Source organism: Erinaceus europaeus, chromosome 18 (assembly GCF_950295315.1).
Source record: "Erinaceus europaeus chromosome 18, mEriEur2.1, whole genome shotgun sequence".
In the NCBI taxonomy this organism is placed as follows: Eukaryota; Metazoa; Chordata; class Mammalia; order Eulipotyphla; family Erinaceidae; genus Erinaceus; species Erinaceus europaeus.
Window position 1 is genome coordinate 2824817 of NC_080179.1, and position 25705 is coordinate 2850521.

Consider the following 25705-nt stretch of genomic DNA (forward strand, 5'->3'; position numbering starts at 1 on the left):
ATTATTTTTGTTCTTCAGAAGTAAATAGAATGTAGCTTTATTTGATGCTAAAATGAAAATTTGTTTCAAGGACAGCTTATTCTACTTTGGAGCAAAATTTAGGATGTCTAGAACATCAGAATAGACAACGTCATGAGCACCTGGTGGACACTGTGAAGGACAGTCAGGTGTGTAGGGTCTGGTATTAAGCAGACTGTGTTCTGCTTCCTGGTCTTATAGCTCAGGTATGTGCATCTGACACTTGCTAACTTCTCATACTTCAAAGATCTAGTCCTGAAAACAGGCATCATTTTCCCTTCTTCCAAATGTTATTAAATGTCCCTGTGGATGCATATGTGTGTGTATGTGCATGTACATGCGCACAGAATATACAGTATATTTTTAGTGATGCGTCACTACATACTCCATGTCATAGTTGTCTTTATGATGCATTGGGAGTGGAACTGTGATCTATAATTGACTGTAAAACAAAGGAGGAATTATTTAAAGTTTCATTTCTGCCCAGTATGTGCAGTAGCAAATGAAATTGTTATGAGAGTCTATATCTACTAAATGTGATTTTTTCATGTGCTTATGCTACCAACATATTAGAAGGCTCAAGTTCCTTAGAGTAATATGCTACAGTTTCCAGGGTTTTACATCCCTTTCTATCATTTCCTTCATTCTTGGTGTTTTTTGGCTTCTGGAGTTATCTTTAGGTTCTCCAGAATCTATTTTAAATATAATCCATTGACTCACTTGGCATCTAAACGTGAGAGCTGAGTTGATGAACTCAACTTGGCTCAGAGCAGCACAAAGCTGCAGTCAATGATCTTCTCTTAAGCCTTTAGGCCAGGCCAGGATTTATGAACCACATTTTGTCTTTTTCAAGAGCAAATGCCACACTTATCCTCAGAGAAGATAGTGCAATACAGATACGGAGATGGATTGTGGCCTTTATTTTCTAAAGATATCATACTTTCTTGTCTTTTGAGAATAATTTTGGGAAGCATTCTGATTTACTGTAGAACATTACAGATGAATAGAAGTTTTAATGCCTTGTGAGTCTGGCAAAAAGAAAAAAAAAACACCTTGAGAAACTTCCTTGAAACTTTGTTCTCAACTTGAATGGACTCAAACCAAAAGAAGCATCTTCAACAACATTACTGATTATATAAGTTCTAAGTACTTGTATTTGGTTTAGAATCTATTGCTTGGTTATTATGAATTTACACACTAGTAGATTTAAGCAAGTATCTGACCTGTCTCTAAGTACTCAGTTCCTGTGCTCAAATAGAACGAGATTTCACTAATTGATCATGGTTTTCATTCCTGCTAGAGACTCTTGAATGCAATCTCTCTAACCCTGGTCCTCTAGGAAACAATAGCCATTTAATTGTCCTGGAGATTTGTGTATTTATTATGATATTTGCTGTATATTTCTATATGTCAAAGGTTTCTTGTACTGTAACATAATCTTTCTTATTACAACTACCTTCTCTCTCTCTCTCTCTCTCTCTCTCTCTCTCTCTCTTTCTTTCTTCCTATTTTGCTTTTTATAAGACAGAAACAGAGAAGGGCAGAAAGAAAGATAGACACCTGCAGTCCTGGTTCACCACTTGCAAAGCCTCCCAACTGTAGGTGGGGTGTGGGGGTTCGAGCCCAGTTCCTTGTGCTTGGTAATGTGTGCTTAACCAGGTGTGCCACCACCTGCCCCCACTCAACTACTGTCCTTGAAATTTATGATTAAGTACTATTTTTTCTACTTGAGATAAAAATGTATTTGTTGCTTATAGGAAAATATGTAAAAGTCCTTAGATCTGATAACTTGCAAGAGTTAGTGCCGTATATGAGAGCTGTGATTTAACACTGTTCTCTACCTTGTAGAAAATCTACTCTAACTTCATTCGGCATGATGATCTGGGAGCCGCAGGGAGCCCTGGTCATTTAAATTATCTGCTAGAAATGTGGATGAAGACTATCTTTATATAGTTAAAAGTGAAAGGGTAGCTAAGTAAAGACTAGATTATACATTAGTAGAAAAAAAGGCCAATGCTTAGAAAATAATCTTCCTCATAATACACAAATAAGAATATAAAGAGTACTCCTCCAGCATAAAATGGGATGTCTTTTCATCTGACTGCTCACATGCTCTTGCCATGAGGAAACAAGACTCCTGAGGAATTGGGCGGGTGTGGAAGAGACTCAATATTGGATCAACCTCCCCATGGTGCATCCCGTGAGTACCCATTCATTGGGGAAACTGACGATCCTTCCTAGCCGACTGAATCCACATGGATCCCAGTCACTTTCAAAGCCACTAACTGGCTACAGAAGAAGGGCAAATGCTAGAAGAAGAAGAAGTGATCAGAATAAAGCGAAAAGGAAGAACATCTCTGTCTTTGGGTGACTTTTGAGGATAGTTCCTGACCTTGTGATGCAGAGGACCACCACACAGATGACAGCAATCTGAATAGTTCCTATTACAGCCGCGATTAAGACGTACTGAAATCGCACAGGGCCCGGAACAACGTAGAGAACACTGTAGTCTTTTTTTTCACAGTGCTGTCCAGTGTAACCGGCATCACACCTGCAAGAAATTAATGTCCAGTTACTCATAGCTGCTGGGTTCATTTCTCTGGGTGACTGATGGACCTATATCTTCACTGTAAAGGGAGTTTTTGTCTCTTCTATGAACATACTACTTTGCAAATACGGTTTTCGACTACTGACTTTCAGCTGAAACTCTTAAGTGATTTTAGCTTTGCAGTTCTGCTGGTTATTTCCTGTTAGTATACTAGTGGATTTTGAAAATAGGAAGGGTTGGCAGAGAAACTGCGATGGTGATATAGACAATAGATGGGCTAGCCATGATTATTTCTGTATTTTTTCAGTTAAGTCTCATTTAATTTTTTAATCACTTGTTATAATATTGAGGCAGAGACATAGACAGACAGATAGGACAGAGATGCACTCTGGTGTGTGCGGTGATGATGCTCATTGACTGTACTGACTTCTTAATCAGAATGTTTTTGCTCTACTTTCTTAGTCACAATGTTTTTGCTTTTGTTTTTGCGGTAGCATCGGGAGGTGAGCCCAGAGTCTCTTGCCTGTTAAGGCACTACTCAGATACGTTCCCAATGTAGCTTTTAACCTATATTCTCAGAGAGAAGATAGGAAAGAGAGAGAAGGAATGAGAGAGGAGAGGTACTGCTGTATGGTACAAATTCAAATTCAAATTCAAATTCAGCTATCTGTGGTGTTGCGGCAGGCGTGAGGACTACTTTACACTCTGTGTGCTGAACCATCTCCCAAGTGCCTTTTTCAGTGAGCTTTACATTTTGTTTAGCTTCAAGATAAGTCAACACTGTCAGTTGAGAAAAGGGTAATTTCTCATGACATGGATATCAAAAGTTTGGGCTATTTATTAATTTTGGATAAAGCATCCTCTATGTTACTGTTAGACTAGGTGTTGAAAATATTAGTCCAGATATACAATAAGAGTAGTAAATTTCTTGGTTGTAAACTTGTCTGCTTATGTCAGAAAGTTAATTTTTGGCAGAAAAAAGTCATTATGATGCAGGTAATATATTTATATAAAATAAACCTATTCATCAAAGAACGAAGTTTATCTCATGCTCAACTTTTCATTTTATTTATTTATAAAAAGAAAACATTGACAAAACCACAGGATAAGAGGGGTACAACTCCACACAATTCCCACCACCAGAACTCCGTATCCCATCCCCTCCCCTGACAGCTTTCCCATTCTCTATCCCTCTGGGAGCATGGACCCAGGGTCATTGTGGGATGCAGAAGGTGGAAGGTCTGGCTTCTGGAATTGCTTCCCTGCTGAACCTGGGCATTGACATGTCGGTAGACAATCTGGTATTAGAATTCACATTTGACAGTAAAATGAGGCAGTTCATATAAGAAAAAAAAACCAATACTATAGCAGGTGAACTTGCCGCTGACTTTGTGCAATTATTTTATCATCTCACACTGCATTTCTAGAGGCCACACCCTGAGATCTCTCTTCTCAACACGAAGTTTAATCACAGTGACTACCAAGGCTCACGGCGCGGCAGAAGAAGCTCTGTCATGTGTACTCGCCTGGCTTCTCTGAGAGGCAGGAGCTAGTGTGTTCAGTGCAGGGAGACAGGAAAGCAAGACATTTCTTGACATGACAGAGAGAGAGAGAGAGAGAGAGAGAGAGAGAGAGACAAAGACACAGAGGCTCCTTTTGCACTGTACAGCAATGTCCAGTCTGTTTCAGCACATGACACTCGTACACTCCTTTAATAAAAATACATTTGTTTTTCCACTTTGGCTTTTTTGTCTCTGAAATAATGATGCTCTATTTCATATGAAGAGTCAACAGATATTTACGATTATTAACTACATCCAGACATGCGACTTCTTTGTGTCCTAACTGAGCTTGAATCTGAGAGGCCCAGCTAACAATGTCACTATACATGACTTGTGGCTGGCAGGTCTGTAGAAAAGAGTATGTGTCCTATAAAACCAATAAAAATGCCATTTATTAGCCCTTGAATAGATGACATCTCATTCATAGCAACTATGTTTTCTAATATGTGGTCAGATCTGATCCACTTCTTTGGTTGAGATATACCTCCCAAGCTCCTGATACAAGCCAAGCAAGCTCTACTTTCTGTTTGAGAAAGAATGTTGGCTAAACAGTAGTCCCGGTGCTTTTCAATAATGTACACATACAGCCCAAGGACAATTTAAATGAACACATTTAGATGAATGAATTTGAATTTGAATGGGCGCATACTAAATGTTACTTGTCGCTTAGACTTGTAAGACACACATGTTTCCTGTATGCTTGCTGTAAAGACAGGGTCGAGTTTTACTGCCGGTCACCATTCAGACACGGTGCCGTGCAATTTTCAGTCCACATCCAGCATTTAAGTTTCTATGTCCTCACCTGCATTTAAGAAGTTAAAGAGTGGAAACGTGAGAGTCGGGTGGAAGCGCAGTGGGTTAAGCGCACGTGGCACAAAGCTCAAGGACCGGCATAAGGATCCCAGTTCGAGCCCACAGCTCCCTACCTACAGGGGAGTCACTGCTTCACAGGTGGTGAAGCAGGTCAGGTCTGCAGGTGTCTGTCTTTCTCTCCCCATCTCTGTCTTCCCCTCCTCTCTACATTTCCCTCTGTCCTAGCCAATAATGATGACAATAATAACCACAACAATAAAACACAACAAGGGCCACAAAAGGGAATAAATAAGTAAAGAGATAAGTGTTAAAAAAGAAAGAGTGGAAACGTTACCTGCAAGATGGCTCCTGCATGTTGACAGAATGTTCACACTTCCCGTGCATGCAGAAGCCGTTGTAGTGTTCTGGGCAAGGGATGTGGTGTTCTCTGGCACTTTCTTCCAACTTGTTAGCATTCTCTGTGAATACAGATCAAAGCAAACGCCCCCTGTAAATACTCTGTCATTCCAATAAGATCAACCAGTCCATTAAGAAGCAAAGCTACAGGAGATAAAGATATTTAAAAGGGCAAGAACTGAAAGGCCAGGCTTCAGAAGAAAGGAAGAGAGAACTGAAGGACAGGCATCCTTACAATTGTGTTTAGAGATGAAACGACAGTATTACCCAGTGCTTTTTCCTGCTTTTATGTAATTTCCTGCATCTGTAACAGGCACTGAGGTTTCATCAAGTTGTCTATTATTTTTATGAAGAGACTTTACATTTATCATAAAATAATTCAAGAAAAAAATATCCTGGGCTTTGAATTTCAAAGCCTAGCATAATGTCCCTACCTGTAAATTGCTCCAATGCCTTGCTTTTTTTTTTTTTTTAAATGTGGGAACCTAAAAGTTAAAATATGGCCATGTTCGATAGTTAAACAGTCATTCTCCAAAACCAAATGTGAATTTCCACAAAGGTGTCCTTTTGGGCTGATTCCACTTCCTATGAACATGAGTCTTGCTCGCACTGTGCATCTGACTGATAAAACGAAGCCACTGGGAGAGCAAATATCGCTTCAGAGTCACTCACAAGACGCGAGAATGCACAGGACATGCTAAGTGTCTCATGTCTGCTCTAATGGGGAGTGTGTGTGTGCCTTTTGTGACAACAGCATGTGAAATTTAGGTTCCTGCCAAAGAAAATCACATGCTAAAATACATCTCTCTGATTGCTTGTGTTTCTCTTTGGAGGCTGAAAAATAGTTTTAGATTTTTGTCAGTCCACATGCATTTGCTCCAAATTTGTAAGGTCACCTCTAAGTATGGCCTTTTGATTTTTTCGTATGTTCCTTTCATAATATGTAATTTTGCCTTTTTGTGGTCTCTTCTATGACCTGAGATGTAATATATCTTAAAATTCTTGCGCAAACATATGAAAAATACTTTATTGACAATAATACAAAGATACTTTCTTTTTTTCTTTTTTGCCAGCAGGGTTATCACAGGTGGGAGAAGTATCAATCCACCTTTTCTGGTGGCCATTTTTCCTTTTATTTTAATTTTTAAGTTTTTATTTTCTTTTTCTACTAGGTAGGAAAATGAGAAATTGAGAGGGTAGGGGGAGATAGAGAGGGTGAGAGAAAGAGAGACACGAGATATGTTTCAACACTGTTGAACTGATCAGCAATAAAATAAATTCCCATTTCTGTGATGATATAGATTCTTTCCAGTTGTGCATATAGTTTTTATTCATAGTAGTGCAAGTATATAGTTTTTATTAGCAGTCATGGACGAGTGTATTTATTAGGAGAAACAAAAAAAGCTTTTGGGAATATCAGACAAATATGTATGTGTAAGCAGAGCTGCAGAACAGCAGTAAAGGAGTCGTAGTGAAAGCTTGAAATAAGTTGTTACATGTTGTCTTGAGACGTTTACCTACTTTAACGTGATATCCAGCATTTCAAATTAATGAAAGATAAGGAATTTATCACAGGTTTGCTGGATCAATTCTCTAAGAGTGGGGGCCAGGCTGTAGGTAGCACAGCAAGTTAAGCGCACCTAGTGCGAGGTGCAAGGATGGGCACAAGGATCCTAGTTCGAGCCCCCAACTCCCCACCTGCGGGGGGGGGGGGTCACTTGGTGAAGCAGGTCTGCAGGTGTCTGTCTTTCTTTCCCCCTCTCTGTCTTCCTCTCCTCTCTCCATTTCTCTCTGTCCTATCCAACAACAATGACATCAACAAAATGGAAAAAAATGGCCTTCAGGAGCAGTGAATTCATAGTGCAGGCACCAATCCCAGCAATAACCTTGGAAGAAAAAAAAAGTCTCTGAGAGAGAGAGAAAGAGAGAGAGAGAGAGAGAGAGAGAGAGGTGGAATATATGTGTTGCCATATCATGCTAACATCTGGTTAATATGAAATATAAACTCTCCCACTATGTTGTATCTTGTACTGCTGGTTTCAGAAAGCAGCTTCTATGTCAGGCATTTGTTCTGTAGCTTGCACTATTCAGGTGGTTTCTGTTGGCATCATATTATTTTTACTTTGGTCATCATCACTAAGTAGTTGAACCTGGATGGAAGCGACTCTAAGGATGTGCAGAACTTTGTTGACTTCTCTCCTATTTTTCTAAACTGATTTGAAGTTTTACATCATGATGCTTTTTTTTTTTTCGGTGAGAAGTAATAGCCATAGTAAGCAAGCACCACAACTGAACTGGATAAAAAAAAAAAATAGGTGGGGTTTCTAATATAGAAAACCGTGAATGTTATTTGGAAAGAAGTGAGCATCAAGATAGAGCCCGGGGAAGTTCGTCTATTTCCATTTCGTCGTATTTAGACGCACCTGAGATGACCCGCAGCTCATGCTTCCACAGAGAAGGCTGCGCTCAGTCTGTGCCACGGCCAGGGGCCTACACGCTGGACTGGCCAGACCACCAGCCTGCCGCTCCGAGACACTGGGCTTGCTGCCCACACCGCTGATGTAATGAACCGGCACCGGCTCTTCATTCTTACTTCTGGACCTTCTCCCCATAACAAGCCGCCCGGCACTTTTATTTAGTGTTTGTTAGTAACCCTTCAGTGCTTCTGCTCACCTGCATGCTGGGGAATTTTCTCTAACTTACACTTCGGGAACTAGGTGATGATTTTGGTGATAGTATTTTTCAAGAACTTCTTATTAGGGTTATTTTTCTTTCTGTCAGTTGCAAAACAACATCAAGATTTTTTTTTTTTAAACTCAAAATATAGTTTTTAGGCTATTCTATTTTTAAATCTGCTCCTTAACCTACACTGTTCTTTTCTAGATTTGTACTACACTCACAATTATGAACTCAGGTTCAAAGGTGAAATAAATGAGAGCTTGTTGGGTAGGGGAGACAGCCTAATGGTTCTGCAAAGAGACTTTCATGCCTGAGGCTCCAAAGTCCCAGGTTCACCCTGCACCACCCCCCCCCACTCTAAGGCAGACCTGAGCAGTGTTCTAGTAAAAGGAAGAAAGAAAAGGAAGGAAAGAAAGAGAGGAGGGAAGGAGGAAGGAAGGAGTAAATGAAGGAAGGAAATAACTTGTTTGAGTGAAGCTTCTGCCTGAATGTGGGAAGAGCTGGGTATTTTTCACAAAGTTCATTATTCAGACAAGGTGATCACATGGGAAGGAAATAGTTTCCATTTTAAACTCCGCTAATTAGTTTACACCATCCCTTATGAGCCCGGAGTGCTCTGTTCATAGGATACTGTCAAATAAGAAAGGAGAGAGATTGGAAATAAATGAGTAAAAGAAATGATCTCTGGGCAAGAAAATGAGGATTCATCAATATATGTCAACAAATTTATAGTCAATCCAACCAAGTAAACCAGCTGACTGAAAACCCGAATGCATCACCACTTCTAGTAATGCAATAGACATAGTTTAGAAATGAGATTTAAGTATATTAAGACGAGTACAGACACAGAAATCTAATATCCCAACCAAATATGAATATGGGCCACAGTGAGCATTTGTTATCCTGATGTTTATGCAACAGTAGTCAAGTAGTAATAAATCATTTAAAGATTTTAAATGATGCAAAAGTGACACTTTGGAAAATTTTATGTTTCCACCAGTGGCTGACAAATTTAAAGTCATTGGAGTAGAGCACCAAATTAAAAATCCTGGGGCGAGGGCGAGGGCGAGGGCGAGGGTGGATGTTCAGCTTCACAGGGGGTTGGGGATGGGACACAGTATTTTGGTGGTGGGAACGGTGTTTATGTACACTCCTATTAATTTGTAGTCATATAAATCACTATTTAATTAATATGAGAGGGGAGAAATTGAATGTCTCAAACTTTTTAAAGCACAGACTAAGTCTCTTTAATACATAGGCTGAGTCTTTGATATGTTGACTCTTAAAAAGCCTAGATCAGGGAGAACAGAAGCAACCGGTGGCACAGCTCTATACAAATAATGTCAAAGGACATAAAATATGGTGATGGTGTGTATGATACAGCAAATCCTAACAAAGGGATATTTCAAAGTTAACCCAATTGCCAAATAATGTGATTATAGCAATAAATATCTATTGTCTTCTTAAAGCCTAAGACAGCAGGAACCTCCTACTTCCTCTTTAGAGCCTATATTTTCCCCAGCCCTGGAACCTCTAGGGTGGGGTGCACTTTCCTGCATGCTTCTCTCAATTCATACCAAATGATATTCCATCCGCCAATCCCAACCTAATCAACGCAGTGAGTACCACCGTAGCATGCTTCACTTCAGACTTTGTCCAGAGATATCAGACATGGAATGTCAACCCTTCAGCCTCATTACTCAGGTGAGACTTTTCCTTTCATGGTATTCTCTAATTCCATTTCAGGAGGTTCACTTCCTAACAAAGTCCCAAAACCTAGATATAGGCCAGGTCCTGTGAGATAGAGCATTTGTTCACATGTATTTATAAATTAGGGCAAAATATATATCTGAAAGCAAAAATACACAACAGTCTATAGTGAGTCAGTATAAAGTTCATAATGAAATAGTGTCCACTTAGACTTAGATACCCTCCTCACCTACTTCCTATAACAATTCTCTCACTCACTTCAAAGCTAATCTCATCAAAGCAAGGGCTACAAAAGCTGAATAAGGACAAGAGACTGGCATACTTTAATGATGACTCTTTAGTCACTATCAGTCCACCATCAGCTGGCGCCCTATTCAGGGAGTCCTGAGATTCCCAAACAGACATGATGGACCTAGACCTCGAATAAATCTCTCTCTCCATTGTTACCGGTCATTCCTATCAGGAACAACACAACAGACCCCTTTGTGGGCCCCCATAGAACCTTGCCCTCAACTTTGATCAATAAAGGTAGAGAATGTTCCATTCTCTGAAGGGGGGCTGAACAATATACTCTGTGCTACACCTGAGGAAGATGGGTCCTGATATTGGGGCAGCTTGGAACGTTCCTACTCATGACCACAGAATGTGAGCTCAGTGCTACAGGGATGCAGAGTTCACACAGGCTCCTAAGCTAATTATGGGCCCCAGATCACATCAAATCGATGGGGTTTACAGTAAAATATTTATACCCCTTTCCCATATTAGCTTCCATATCAGCTTTCTGGTCCTTCTGCCAGCCATGACATCATCTCCCCAAACAATAATTAGGATCTACCTGCATTTCAGATTTCAGGCTCAGGCAAAAACAAAACAAAACAAACAAACAAACAAAAAACCAAAAGCACTAGTATAGCCACAGGCCTTTTGGAATAGAACTAAAATATGCCTACTAGCTGCCTACAAAATGGAGGACCCCCAACTCTTCATCTGCACTATTCCAGCACTTAGGTTCATGATTAGTCAACAACTTGTTTGGCTTTGTATGTTAACTCTCTTGTCAACCACCAGGTTCCAGATGCCAGCAGGATGCGTACCAGACTTTTATGGACAGACACCCCACCAATGTGTCCTGGAGCTCCGCTTCCCCAGAGCCCTGCCCCACTAGGGAAAGAGAGAGACAGGCTGGGAGTGTGGATCCACCTGTCAACGCCCATGTTCAGCGGGGAAGCAATTACAGAAGCCAGACCTTCCACCTTCTGCATCCCACAATGACCTGGGTCCATACTCCCAGAGGGATAGAGAATAGGAAAGCTATCAGGGGAGGGGATGGGATACGGAGTTCTGGTGGTGGGAATTGTGTGAAGTTGTACCCCTCTTATCCTATGGTTTAGTCAATGTTTCTTTTATATAAATAAAAAAATAAAAATAAAAAATTTTTAAAGTCAATTTTTGTCTTCTCCTAAATGGTTGCATTCTTAGAGATAATGGCAGTGACAGAAGCCCCTCATGCCTTCCTTGAAAATATCCGGCTATTTTCTTATTGCTTTCACTTACAAATAGTATCTTCTAAAAGAAAGCCTTAGGCCAGGCAGTGGCATACCTGGTTAAGAGTTCACATTACAGTGAGCAAGGACCCTGGTTCAAGTCCCTGGACCCCATCTGCAGGGGGCAAGCTTCATGAGTAGTGAAGCAGGGCTGCAGGTGTCTCTCTCCCTCCCTCTCTCTGTTCAATAATAAACAAATATTAAAAGAAGAAGAAATCTTAAAAAAAAATAATACAAGAGGGAGTCGGGCTGTAGCGCAGCGGGTTAAGCGCAGGTGGCGCAAAGCACAAGGACCAGCATAAGGATCCCGGTTCGAGCCCCGGCTCCCCACCTGCAGGGGAGTCGCTTCACAGGCGGTGAAGCAGGTCTGCAGGTGTCTGTCTTTCTGTCCCCCTCTCTGTCTTCCCCTCCTCTCTCCATTTCTCTCTGTCCTATCCAACAACGACGACAACAACAATAATCATAACTACAACAATAAAACAACAAGGGCAACAAAAGGGAATAAATAAAATAAAATAAAATAAATTAAAAAAAATAAAAATAAAAATAAAAATAAATTAAAAAATAATAATACAAGAAATCCTGACCATCAGGAAAACACTTCTGTACAATATGAATTACTAGTTGCAAAGTTAGCTGGAACTTATGTTCCTTGCTCAAAAATCCTAACTTTAAGAACAGGTTGCTGGAAAGTGCGTCTATCCATGTTGGTTTTTTCCTGGTGGCTGTAGGCAAGGAGATGAGGGCAGCCACAGAGACAGGAGTGGTCAATGGAAAGGCCACTTGCCACACACTGAGTACAGCCAGTGGGCAGTTCAAGGACCAAAACTATAGTGGTGTGTGTGTGCATGTGTGTGTGTGTGCATGTGTGTGAGTGTGTGTGCATGTGTGCGTGTGTGTGCATGTGTGTGAGTGCGTGCATGTGTGTGCATGTGAATGTGTGTGCATGTGTGTGTATGTGCATGTGTGTGAGTGTGTGCGTGTGTGTGCATGTGTGTGAGTGTGTGCATGTGTGTGCATGTGAGTCTGTGTGCATGTGTGTGTGCGTGTGTCTGTGTCTGTGAGTGTGTATCTGTGTGTGCTTGTATGTGTGTCTGTGTGTGTGAGTATGTGTGTGTGAGTATGTGTGTCTCTCTGCGTGTGTGCATGTGTGTGTTTGTGTGTGTGTGTGTGTGTATGTGAGTGTGTGAGTTTGTGTGTGTGAGTGTGTGTGAGTGTGTTTGTGTGAGTGTGTGTGAGTGTGTGTGTCTCTGTGTGTGTGCATGTGTGAGTGTGCGTGTGTGTGAGTGTGTGCATGTGTGTGTGTCTGCGTGTGTGAGTGAGTGTGAGTGTGTGTGCATGTGTGTGTCTTTGTGTGTGTGTGAGTGTGTGTGTGCATGTGTGTGCGAGCATGTGTGTGCGAGTGTGTGTGCATGTGTGCGTGTGTGTGTGAGTGTCTGTGAGTGTGTCTGTGTGTGTGTGAGTGTGTGTGTCTGTGTGTGTGCATGCGTGTGTATGTGTGTGTGCGTGTGTGTGAGTGTGTATGTGGGTGTGTGTATGTGTGTGCGTGTGTGAGTGTGTGTGTGAGTGAGTGTGTGTGTGCATGTGTGTGCGTGAGTGTGTGTGTCTGTGTGTGCATGTGTGTGTATGTGTGTGCGTGTGTATGTGTGTGCGTGTGTGTGAGTGTGTATGCGTATGTGCGTGTGTGTGTATGTGTGTGCATGTGTGAGTGTGTGTGAGTGTGTGTGTGAGTGAGTGTGTGTGAGTGTGTATGTGAGTGTGTGTGTGGGTGAGTGTGTGTGTCTGTGAGTGTGTGTGTGTGTGTCTCTGTGTGTGAGTGTGTGTGCATGCGTGTGTATGTGTGTGTGAGTGTGTGTGCGTGTGTGCATGAGTGAGTGTGCATGTGTGTGTGCGTGTGTGTGCGCGTGTGTGTGCGTGTGTGCGTGTGTGCACGTGTGTGTGCGTGTGTGTGCGCATGTGTGAGTGTGTGTGCGCGTGTGTGTGTGAGTGCGCGTGTGTGTGTGTGTGCGTGCGTTTGTGTGCATGTGCGTGTGCGTATGTGTGTGTGCGTGTGCCTGTGTGTGTGTGCACGTGCGCACTCTTGCGCTCATGTGGGTGTGGATTTATTACTACCCCTAACTTGTCTTCAAACATTGGAAATAATACGACATTCTGAGAATTCACTTATCAATAAAGCATATTGTAAAACCAGACAGGAAAATTTGACTGAAACAGTAGATCTGTCTGAAAAAAGGATCTCATTTATCATTTATTTCTTTATTGAAGGAGTAATCCAGGCTTCCCAGATCCAACTTCTTCAGATAGAAACAGAGCAGATAGAGGGATGGATGGATGGATGGATGGATGGATGGATGGATGGAGAGAGAGAGAGAGAGAGAGAGAGAGAAGGATAGATATTAGAGACTATAACACTCACTTATCCTTCAACACAGTGCAAGGGCCTGGTTCACACCCGGGTAGCACAGACGGCAAAGCAGCACACTGTCTGAGCTATTTTGCCAATCCACAATGAGTCTCTCTAAAAAAAGATTAAATGTTGGCAAGAGAAACTGAAAAGCAACTTGTGTCTCCTTGAATGGTGGGCTGAGAAGGCTCTTTAAACCCTGAGTTTAGCTGCAGAGACGGGCTTACTAGAAAATTAACCAGATGGCATCAAAAATTCGTTCAATTAACATACTTCTTTTGTTCTAATGTTGTATTCTCTAAACAGTCTTAAAATGGGGGCCAGGCAGTGGTGCACCTGGTTAATCGCTCACATTACAGTGCACAAGGACCTGGGTTCAAGCCCCTGATCCCCACCTGTAGTCGGGAAGTTTCACGAGTGGTGAAGCAGGGCTGCAGGTGTCTCTTTGTCTCTCTCTCCCTCTCTAGCTCTCCTCTCAATTTTTCTCTGTGTCTAATAATAAATAAATAAAAATATTTAAAACATAGTCTTAAAATCACGTGCATACAACCTCTAAACTGGGGATGTCTGTGACAGTATCACATAGGTATCTTAAGTCATTAGACAGATACATTTTTGTTTGAAAGAACTGGTTGACCCTTGAGTTTCTGTGCATTTCTGAGGCATACAAATGCACTCTCTGTAAGCCCACTAACTTCTGGATTTTCCAAGATCAAAGTTCTGCATCTACCACCTGGGGGTCCCCCCGCCTTGCATGTTGTGGATAGTAGTCAGGGCAGCTTTTGCAGCCAGACTAGATGATCTTCCCCTAAAAATGCCTCAGCTGTGTTCTAATCAGCCTTTTCTTCCAAAGAGATAAAAAATCTTCGGGCTACTGAGTCCTTGGGAGTGACAAGATTCTGTATAAAGATTTCAGAGTAAGTTGAAAAGAAAAAGCTAGAGGCAACATCCAGATTTAGTGGACATCTCAGTGAGGCAGGTTTCTGCTACAAATTTGTAAGTAACAAGAGTTGCTTCACACAGAGCAAGTTATACAGTGAGCCTGCGTTCCTAATGGCGCTGAAATGGTGGCGGTGGCGGGCCACTGCTTCATAGCTGTGCCGTTACGACTTGCTCGATCAGCTTCCCTCACGCCTCTAGAGTCTTTGAACTCTAAGAATAATACTTGTTTCCACTGTGAATTTTAGCTCTTCATAAGTTATGACAAAGTATCGATTGATGTTTACTATAAAACATCACAAAGATATTTTATAGTTATATCAGAAAGAAGTGGAGAAGTCAGGACATTGTGTCAATATGGAGAACAAAGGCAATCAGTTTGCTTTAACTTTGGAAACATTTTACTTTTTCAAAGGGCATCATGTGTCAATGCTATTGCCATGTCTGTAATTCAGGGATTCTCGCATAATTGTCTTCACTACATGCTGCCTTCCTTCTAGGGAAACAAAATGTTTGCGAAGCTAAATCTGATTTTAGCACTATGTTTTAACATGCCGAATTATCTTGACAAAAACACAGGTGTGCATACGAGTGGTACAGTTTGATTTGTCACTTCTTCAGCTACCTTTTCCCCATGGGCACGTAGAATGTAGCACACTTTCCCATCAAACTAAAAACTGCCATCTCGAATATATTTATCGAATACTTTAATTTCATGTTTAGTAGCCATACAGGGAAACGCCAGCCCTCATAGACCTGCACACTTGTTGTGATGACTTGATTTTTACATTCCCTCATGGACTGGTTATGTCTACAAAGCTACTGGAAAATAATTTCATTTAACCAACTAGAAAAAGAAAATAGAACTTTATTTTCAGGAGTTGGGCGGTGGCGCAGCGGGTTAAGCACAGGTGGCCACGCAAAGCACAGGGACCAGTTAGGATCCCGGTTCGAGCCCCCGGCTCCTCACCTGCAGGGGAGTCGCTTCACGGGTGTTGAAGCAGGTCTGCAGGTGTCTCTCTGTCTCTCTTCCTCTCTATCTCCCCCTTCTCTCTCAATTTCTCTCTGTCTTTATCCAATAACAAATGAATCAATAATAAAAAATTTAAAAAACAAAACTTTATTTTCAGTATGTTTACAATGCTGCATAGACAGAGATGGAATGTGAACTTGGAAGCAAAGGCACAATCGCCCTACTGATGAAAGTGGTTTCTAAGAAGACCTATAATTCATGATTTTCCCCTTATCTTATCAGGTCTAAGAACAAGGGGCGGTAGTGAACCTCCTACTTGGCTTGAATTACAGTCAATTTTTTTTTTTTTCAAAGATCAGAAAGACTTTCCTATTGAGTAACTGCTGGATTTAATGTGATATGAATTCTTGCAACTTGATGAATCCATCATGGCATCACCTACTGTCACAGGTTCATCAGTCACACGAAGCAGGTGAGAAGCCTCTATGACAGAGATTCAGTGAGAACACTAGCTGAAAGAGACAGGGGCAATGGTGGCGCACCTGGCTGAGCGCACATGTTACAGTGCACAAGGACCTGGGTTCCTGCCCCTGGTCTCCACCTGCAGGGGGAAAGTTTCATGAGTGATGAAGCAGGGCTGCAGGTGTCTCTCTGTCTCTCTCTCTCAACCTCCCCCTTCCTCATTTTCTGGCTGCCTCTATCAAATAAATAAAGATAATAAAAGAGTTTTTAAAAAGTTACTAGCTAGAAGGAATAGCCTGGGGCCGCAGAACACAGAGAACCGCTGCTCAAAACAGGAGTTTGCTAAGAGCTGAGAACTAGCCACACATACCTGCTACTTAATTTCTGTCAGAGATTTAGAAGAATAACGTCAAAACAAAGACCAAATCGTTCAAATGCTATAAATCCAATGGTTCTTCTGAATGTGGAACATAATTCTGTGTATTTTTCAAAAAAGGAAATTTTGCTAATTAGGCAGTGATATGAGCTGGGAGCAACACAGATGAGGATGAAGAGACATTCTCCCACTAAGGAACAAGTCCCAGCATGAAATGTGAAATGTGGTTCTTCTTATCATCACTCACCTATATAAATATCTTTATTGGACTCAGAGCTGAAGCAAAATAGAAGAAAACTAATTTTCCTATATTTTCAGAAAAGGCTTCATAGCATTCAAGAATTTGAGTGCTATTCAAGAATAGCACTCAAGAATTGCGTGAAGTTAAATTTTAAAAAGTACCAGGATCTAAACTATACCGAGTACTCTGGGGACTGGAGTGATTGATACTGGGTGATTCTTTGCACAGGCTATCATTACCTCAGTTTCTAGTGGTAATGGATTTAGATAAATAAGAGCTGTGAAATCTCATACAGATTTAGCTACAAATTCTGGACCTTGGGAGTCGGGTGGTAGCGCAGCGGGTTAAGCGCACATGGAGCAAAGCACAAGGAGCGGCCTAAGGTTCCCACTTCGAGCCTCCGGCTCCCCACCTGCAGGTCTGCAGGTGTCTGTCTTTCTCTCCCCCTCTGTCTTCCCCTCCCTTCTCCATTTCTCCTATATAACAACGACAACATTAATAACAACAACAATAACTACAACAACATTAAAGAACAAGGGCAACAAAAGAGAAAATAAATAAATAAATATAAGAAAATTAAAAAAAAACAAATTCTGGTCCTCCAAGTAGAAGAAAGAAAACAGGGGGGAAAAAAAAGCTCATTATTGAAATCAAAATAAGGAGCTCTTTCGGCATCTGGCCTACCCTTTGTGTTAGAAGTACCATTTTTGGTTCAGAAGGCAGAGCCTTTCAAATAGTTGAAGAGAACAGGCGACAGGGAGAGAGAAACTCACTGTTTTTAGAGGCTCTTTTCAAACTTCCCCATTCAGTCAAGAGCCTATTAACTCTCAGCAAGTGGGTAACTTCTATAGGTTTAGAGGATTTAGCTTGAAGACCTTTTAAAATATATTATTTATATGGAACTTTCGATGTCATTGACAACACTTTGTAAATATCAAGCCTGGGGAAGAGGTGGCGATCTACGGTTCATTAACCTCTCTGGAGTCCAAAGCTCAAGTTGCCTCAAGCTTCTTTGGAGCAATTTGCTAGAGTTCTTCCCACTGCGCTTTGATGTAAAGACTAGTCCTACTTCCACATGCTCTTCAAAGACACAAAGTACTTAGCGGAGGGGAGGGGGGTGAAAAGCATTTCGTGACAAGACTTTTCTTATGTCTTGAGCAAAAATCTGTGTATTTCTGACCACAGTTCCTTGTGTAGGGACTAATTTGGACACCCTCTCTTGGGGAGCTTCTTTGAGGAGACAATGCTGGACGTCCTGGAGATGGAATGTTCAGACTCTGTTCCTTTTTGCTTATTGAATGATGATCTGACTTGTCACTCCCTTTCTGTGTCTCCCGTAGAACTTTCTCATGGGCAATACATAAAGTAAATAAATGAAATTTATAAAATTGATAAGCATAGGAGAAGATTATGCTCAGTGAAGTCAGTGAGGGGGTGAAGGACAAGCACAGGTTTCACTCACAGGTGGCATTTACAGAATTGATTGATTTAACATGTCAGGAGGAAAAACAGATTGAAGACTTCAAGTCCTCTAAATGCTCACACCACAGCTCTGGGTAGATATATTTTATTGAGCCTATATTATTTCTTTTTAAAAATATATATATTTTTTATTGCCAGCAGGGTTATCACCGGGACCCACCACCCCCTACGGCAATTTTTCCTTTCTTTTTCTTTTTTGTTTGTTAACTCGGATAGATAAAAATTGAGAGGGAAGGAGGAGAGAGAGACACCTTCAGACCTGCTTCACTGCTCATGAAGATTCCCCTCCGCAGGTTGGGAGCTGGAGTTTGAACCTGAGTCCTTGCACCTGGTAAGGTATATGCCAAACCTAGTCCACTGCCAACTGGCCTCATATCATACCTTTAAAACTAGCCATCACAGACCCAGCACCTAGTGCCGGCCATCACACAGAGAGAGTTTTCAAAGTAAAGCCATGCTTCTTTATAACTCCAATAATAAGTTTTTTTTAAATAATTTATTTCTTTATTGGGAAATTAATGCTTTACATTCAACAGTAAATACAATAGTTTGAACATGCATAACATTCCCCAGATTCCCATTTAACAATACAACCCCCACTATTTCAATAACAAGTTTTACCTCACTGGCCATCACTAGTCATGAAGGAATTGCCAGAAAAAAATATAAGTCAGACCTGTAGGGAAAACAAGACTTTTGCAAAACAGGAAGAATGAGAAGTGTATTATCAAAGAATGTTAGCTGGAGGAGTGGGAAGAAAGATGCTAGAGAAATGGGTGCAGAGAAAGTAACAGGTTTTGTTCTCTTTATATGTATTTCTGATTATTTTGTTTTCCAGAGCACTGCTCAGCTCTGAGTTATGGAAGTGCTGGAGAGCTCAGAGCTTCAGGTATGAAAGTCGTTTTGCAAACTCATTATGCTGTCTCCCCAGCTCCAGTGATTTCTTCTTTCCAACGCTTCTGGTGGGGAACAATGAAAAAATAGACCATCTAGTTTCTAACAGTCCCTCTTAACCAGTGCGGTGTAATTATAAAAGGAAGGGTTTATAATCACTGTCATTTAGTGTTGGAATAATATTTAAAAGAAATTCAGTTCTTCAAAATCTGGCATGCATATGATTGTCATACCTGAAACGTCACACTGGACCACATTAGTGTGACTAATATTTATAGGTTTTAATTTGTACAGTAATATTGTGTCTGCAGTGTTTTCCAGAAGAGAAAATCACTGATTGAATTTTCCCAGGACAGCAAAGAAAGGAAGTTTTATGTAAAGAGTCACAACCATGTTCAGACAAATGCATTTTGAAATAGAAACTAGAATTATAGAATCATAAAAATGTACTCCTTAGTTGTCTGCTTTTGAAGTATAACCATGCATTTATTCTTATACTTAAAAAATAGATAATAAACATCCCAACTCTATGTGCAGATCTACTTGATGATATTTTAGTGAGTAAGACTAGTGATCAGTCTAGTTTTATACAAGAGCACTCTAAAAAGAATTGGACAGTTGTGATGGTTTCTTAACCTGAGGAATAAAGGTGTAGCTTTTACTGTTCAATAGAGCTTCATGAATAGAGAATCTCAAAAGTGCCTAAGAGAAGATACTAGGAGAAATATAAATTCTCAAGCGACTTCTCTTTCAGAAGAAATGAAATATGTTCTATAAAATTTGTGGTAAAATCATAATGAATAGCTAGAAAGCTGACAGGGTGTGAGACATTTCTAGTTGACATTTAATTCTAAACCTTAACACACTATCAGACCCTGTCATTAGAGTTCATCATTAATACGGAATGTTATGCAGTTATATTCCTAAACAAAACAACATGCAGAAGTCTAGAGTCTTAGTATCTGGATGTTACAAAATCCTAGAAGCTGCTCTTGATGCTTTGTTACCCTTGCTGAAGACTGCATGTTTTATAAAAAGATAATCTACTATGATCTCCCTAAAATGCAAACTTTACACAAGAGTGGGTTTAATATCCAAAATTTCATCTTTAAGGTCAGTGTTGCTTGTTATAGAGCCAACTCACATTAAATGCTTGTTAAAAACAGATTGCTATACTTTGGTCCTAATCAACTGAATCAAAATCACCAGCCAATTTACCCCAGGCAATCCCGATATGAACATCAATTTGGGTCAGATGTTCCCCACTCTACTGCTCCGTTTGTCCTTATCTCTCTTTCTTTCTGGTCGTTTAGTTCTAGGGGTTCCCTGCTCTCTGGCTCCTGTTTCCTTCCCCAATAATTACTGCTGAGAGGCCTCGCTTTCTTCTCCCCAGGTCTGTTTCAACTCCTGCTTCATAAAGCACAGGGTTTAGTCAGCTGCTCCATGCCCATGGGTATTTGAGCAGTGGTTTTTCCAAAGTTACTCTCCTGGTCCTCTACCTTGAATGTAATAACAAGCTATCCAAGTTCTTTCATTCATCAAGTCTTTCTTGGTAGTGAGCCTAAAATAAATCGTTAGATTTGAAAATGTCTTTGTTTCTTTTGAGAAAATAACACTCAGAGACTAGGCTCTGCGCCTATAACAAATATCAGCATTTTTTGTTTTGTTTTGTTTTTTGTTTTGAGATCCTTCTTGATGCTGTAAAATCTCAGCTATCTTGAGACCAACGTTTTCAAATCTACAAGCTTCCTTAATGATTCTGTTAAACAACTAACAGAATAGCAACAAGAACTCCCTGTGTGGAAACCAATGGAGCATCCTCTTGAATACAGGAGTGAACGATACAGCTGAGAAAAGAGGAAGATCACAGGAGTGACTGCGATTGGTTCAGTTTCCAAATGGGAGTCAAGGAGTATTGATCCATTGGTGATATCTTTACAAGTTCAGCTAGTCTGCAAAAATGATAAAGTCATGAGAGAAACAGCTGGGGCATGGAAGAAGGCATATAGGGACAGAGAAATAGAGGGAAGAAGGCATATAGGGACAGAGAAATAGAGGAAGCAAAATCACTGCTTGTGGCCCTGTGAGGTCTGGGAGAGAGGACGCTACAATAAATGCCAGGTGTTGACAGCAAAACACAAAGGTGAGCTGGACAGAGACAGCTCTAGAGTATCAGGAGACAGGGAAAAATCAATCTTCTCAGTTGTACAACTTAAAAAGACAATCAACACACTTTTTTTAGGTGAGTTTCCCAAGTGAGATCTATTTGTTGCTCCTCCTGGAGCAGGATGAATGGAAGGGGGCTCTGTTTGAAGAAATAAACTCGAGGGGGAAGTGAATTAAATAAATTGGCATAGGCCCTTTCTAACTAGTTTCTTTCTTTCTTTCTTTCTTTCTTTCTTTCTTTCTTTCTTTCTTTCTTTCTTTCTTTCTTTCTTTCTTTCTTTTCCATAGAGTCCTTGAAAAGACTAACTTGTATTTTGTGATTCCAAGAAGAGATACATTTTGTAGTGTGTTCCTAAATTCTTTTGTCTAGAAAACTTTCTCCTTAATTTTTGAAACACTTCTTGGGACTTTCTATCAGAGTCCATTCTGGGAAGCATTATATTAGACTCTGACCTTCAAATCGCTCACATCACCACACACATAGAAATTTTTTTTTTTTTTTTTTTGGTAAATTCACCTTCTTCACCTCATCTTGGATGGAAAATGTTAAGTGAGATAAGTCAGAAAGAGAAGGGTGAATATGGGATGATCTTATTTAGAGACAGAAGTTGAAAAATAAGATCAGAAGGGAAAACACTAAGCAGAACTCAGACTGGAGCTGGTGTGTTGCACCAAAGTCAAAGACTCTGGGGTCGGGAGTGGGGGTTTCAGGCCCTGGAACGTGATGGCAGAGGAGGACTTGGTGGGGGCTGAATTGTTATGTGGAAAACTGAGAAAGGTTATGCATGTACAAACTATTGTATTTTACTCTCAGCTATAAACCATTAATCCCCCGATAAAGAAATTTAAAAAAAAGAAAATGGTCATTTATTATTCTGGTATAAGGAAATGACAACCATACTGGGAGCCTTAAACCTCAGTTGGTTGACAAGTTAATACACCGGTTATCTTATTCTGAAGACACAAGAAAGCCCTGCACCACACTAATATCTCAGGGCAGATGTACACTGCTTAGTGTAGTATCTCCAGCATGTAGACCATAGAGTCGTACAAAGTGTTTGATAAGCAGCATGAATAAATGAATGGATATGCAGGTGCAGGTAATTTATTTGACAGTCATTTGGACCTTGGTTTCTTGGTTTTCAAAATACTTTAGTGTCTTTACTTGTTTGTGTCAAAGAGTTATCTGCACTACACTGGTATGTCTTTAAAAGCCCAGACTACCTGTCTTCTAAAGTACAGTATGGGGGTCAGGTGCCACAGTGCTCAGGGACTCAACGCCCTGGTCCCCACCTGCAGGGGGAAAGCTTCTTCACACGTGGCAAAGCAGTATAGTCGGTTATCTCTTTCTCTCCCTTCCTTCCTTTCAATTTCTCTCTGTCTCTATCCAATAAATAAATATAATGTTAAAAATGAAATACAACATGATGCTGAACGCTAGTCTTCACTACAGATTGTGTCTATTCAGTGACAGACCCTAATATACAAGTAAAAGTCATACTGTCTATGAACTTCAGCCTACATGGGCTAAAAACAAAATGTCGGTAGACAAAATGTTTCGCTAGGCATAAAAAAATGCATGTCTACAAAGAACTTGAAAGTGCAAGTGTAGACAAATTGGGCTACCACACTTCTCCTGTGTGATGTTATGACTCACAAAATTGCAGTTGAAATTTATAGTTTAGATGTGGGTTAATCTACAAATTTGGAGTACTGTCATATGTTGATAGCTGGCCAAATTAATGTAAATGCTTCTTCTTGAATGAGTTAGAAATGATGACATCTCTTCAAGTAGTCAATAATACATCAAAATAATTTCCAGCAATGAATGAATGTAGTTGATTGTGCTGGGTATTTCTGAAGTTTGATTTGACATTTCAAATTAGCATTCCAGATCAAATGTCCAAGAGAAATTACTAGAATCAGCTCATAAGACATAATTTCATAGTTTTTACTTAGAAGTAATTCGTACACATGGCACACTGTGTGATGAGTTTGAAGGTACTGAAAAGCTATTCTGTTTTGATGGCATTTCTCGGTTATGTTGGTCTATGGAGATCAAGCAACTTGACTGTGAGTAGAAAGAAAGAATCATTACTGGTGGTATTGCTGCTGAGTTAATAGCATTTATCAGTGAAACAGTCCATCTTGGGTCTCTATGTGGGCTCTCCACTTAACCTATTTATGGAGGGATGATAACATGCATGGACAGGTTCAAGCTTAGTTTTATACTTAAAAAAATGTTAGTGAAGTCTTATTTCTTATTTAGGAAAATATTGTTTCAATATTTGTTAGAGACTATGATGATTTGTTCCCTCAAAATACTGACATCCACTTAGAACCTCAGAATGTTCCTATTATTTGAAATGATATATTGGATTAGAGTGGGTCCCATGTCCAATGATTAGTGCTCTTGTAAGAAAACCACAGGAAGACTCACAAGTAAAAGGCCACGTGAAGATGGCAGTAAAGATGGACGCAGAAACTGAAACTACTAGAATGTTAAGATGCCACTAGAACATTAAGATGCACAACCCACTAGAAGCTGAAGAAGGATGAAGGGGGAAGAGAAGAAGGCTTTCTCCTCTGAGCCTTTGGAAGAACTGTGGTATCAATAGATATCCGTAGCTGCAAGATAATAAATCACTGGTGTGTTTCTTTTTTTAAGTCACCCAGTTTATGGTAATTTGAATGGGGGTCCTTCTACGCTGATATGGTGACAATTTAACAAGTATGTGCATTAGTGAAATAATTAATATGAAGGCATTCATGTAGACTCAATGAAGTAGAAGATGACTGTGGAACTTGGCCAATCTGGGTTTGTTTGTTTTCCCAGAATTATCATTACTATATTAACTTAATATTGTTATTATTCTTATTTCCACCAGGGTTATCATCAGAGCTTGCATTATGAACCTGGTAGCCATTTTTCCTTTAATATTTTTTTATTTGATAGTACAGAGAAATTGAGAGGAAAGTAAGAGACAGTGAGAATGAGAGTGAGAGACAGAGAAAGAGACAGAGAGAGAGAGAGAGAGACTTGTAGCCCTGTTTCACTGCTTGTGAAGATTCCCCCATGCAGCTGTAGTTGGTGGCTTGAGCCCAGGTCTTTGCACATGGCAATATGTGCACTTAACTGGGTATGCCATCTCCCGGCCGCCTCATTACACATTTTTTATTTCTATGAGGTAGAGAATATGAAAGAGAGAGACAGAGAGAGAGAGAGAGAGAGAGAGAGAGAGCGCTGTTGATAGCACCACTCAGCTCTGGATCTCACCCTTTGGCTGAAGATCGAACCTGGAGCTTCCTGGACCTCAAGCAAGTTAGTCTTAGGCCCTAACAAGCTCTTATGAGCTATCACTGCAGTCCTCCAAGCACAGTTATATTGATTATGTAAAAGTGATCAATAATAAATAACATAATAATTACACTAAGGGTATCTACTTTTTACTTAAAAAATTTCCCATCTTGTGTGATGAATTATGAGTAACAGTCTACATTTCTGTTGAAATACATGAAACAAACACACACAGACAGACAGACACACACACAGATACACAGACAGACACACACACAAGAGATACACAGACAGACACACAGACAGACAGACACACACACAGATACATAGACAGACAGACACACACAGAGATACACAGACAGACACACAGACAGACAGACATGCACACACAGATACATAGACAGACACACACACACAGACACACACACACACAGATACACAGACAGACACACAGACAGACATACACACACATACAGATAAAGACAGACAGACACACACAGAGATACACAGACAGACATGCAGACAGATAGAAACACACACATAGATACACAGACAGACACACACACACACACAGATACACAGACAGACACACAGACAGACAGACACACACACACACACAGATACACAGACAGACACACAGACAGACACACACACACAGAGAAACACAGACAGACACACAGACACACACACAGATACACAGATACACACACAGACACACACACACACAGATACACAGACACACAGACAGACATACATACACACACATACAGATACACAGACAGACACACACACACAGATACACAGACACACAGACAGACACACACACACAGACACACACACAGACAGACAGACATACACAGAGAGAGAGAGAGAGAGAGAGAGAGAGAGAGACTATGTTTGGATGCTCTGATGTGTCAAAAGGACGCTAGTACCCACAGCAGAGACGAAGTGTTAAGAACACAGGAACACTCTGTGACAGCAGCTGCTTTCCTCTTGATTGATTAATTCATCTGATAAGAGAGGACACCATCTTACATTGTTCATTTGATCATACAACAAATTGCACTTTATCTTTATTAGAAAGAAGCAAATAGCCAAGAAAAAAGCTGACATCAATGACCTTTCCAACAGAAAAGATTTCCGACTCAAGTCTGTAGTATGATTTTCCACATTCTTTCAATCTGCATTTTTTAAATGTAT

At 40.5% G+C, this 25705-nt stretch overlaps 1 protein-coding gene across 1 annotated transcript in view; it reads right to left on the reverse strand.

The window, feature by feature from the left end:
- TMEFF2 (transmembrane protein with EGF like and two follistatin like domains 2) overlaps nt 1-25705 on the reverse strand; it is a 135237-nt gene that overhangs the window by 3698 nt on the left and 105834 nt on the right. Inside the window, exons 5-6 of the mRNA XM_060178279.1 lie at nt 5276-5399; nt 2411-2569 (exon numbers count right to left, since the gene is read on the reverse strand). Coding sequence (XP_060034262.1) covers nt 2411-2569; nt 5276-5399 — 283 coding nt within the window. The remainder of the gene's footprint in view (nt 1-2410; nt 2570-5275; nt 5400-25705) is intronic.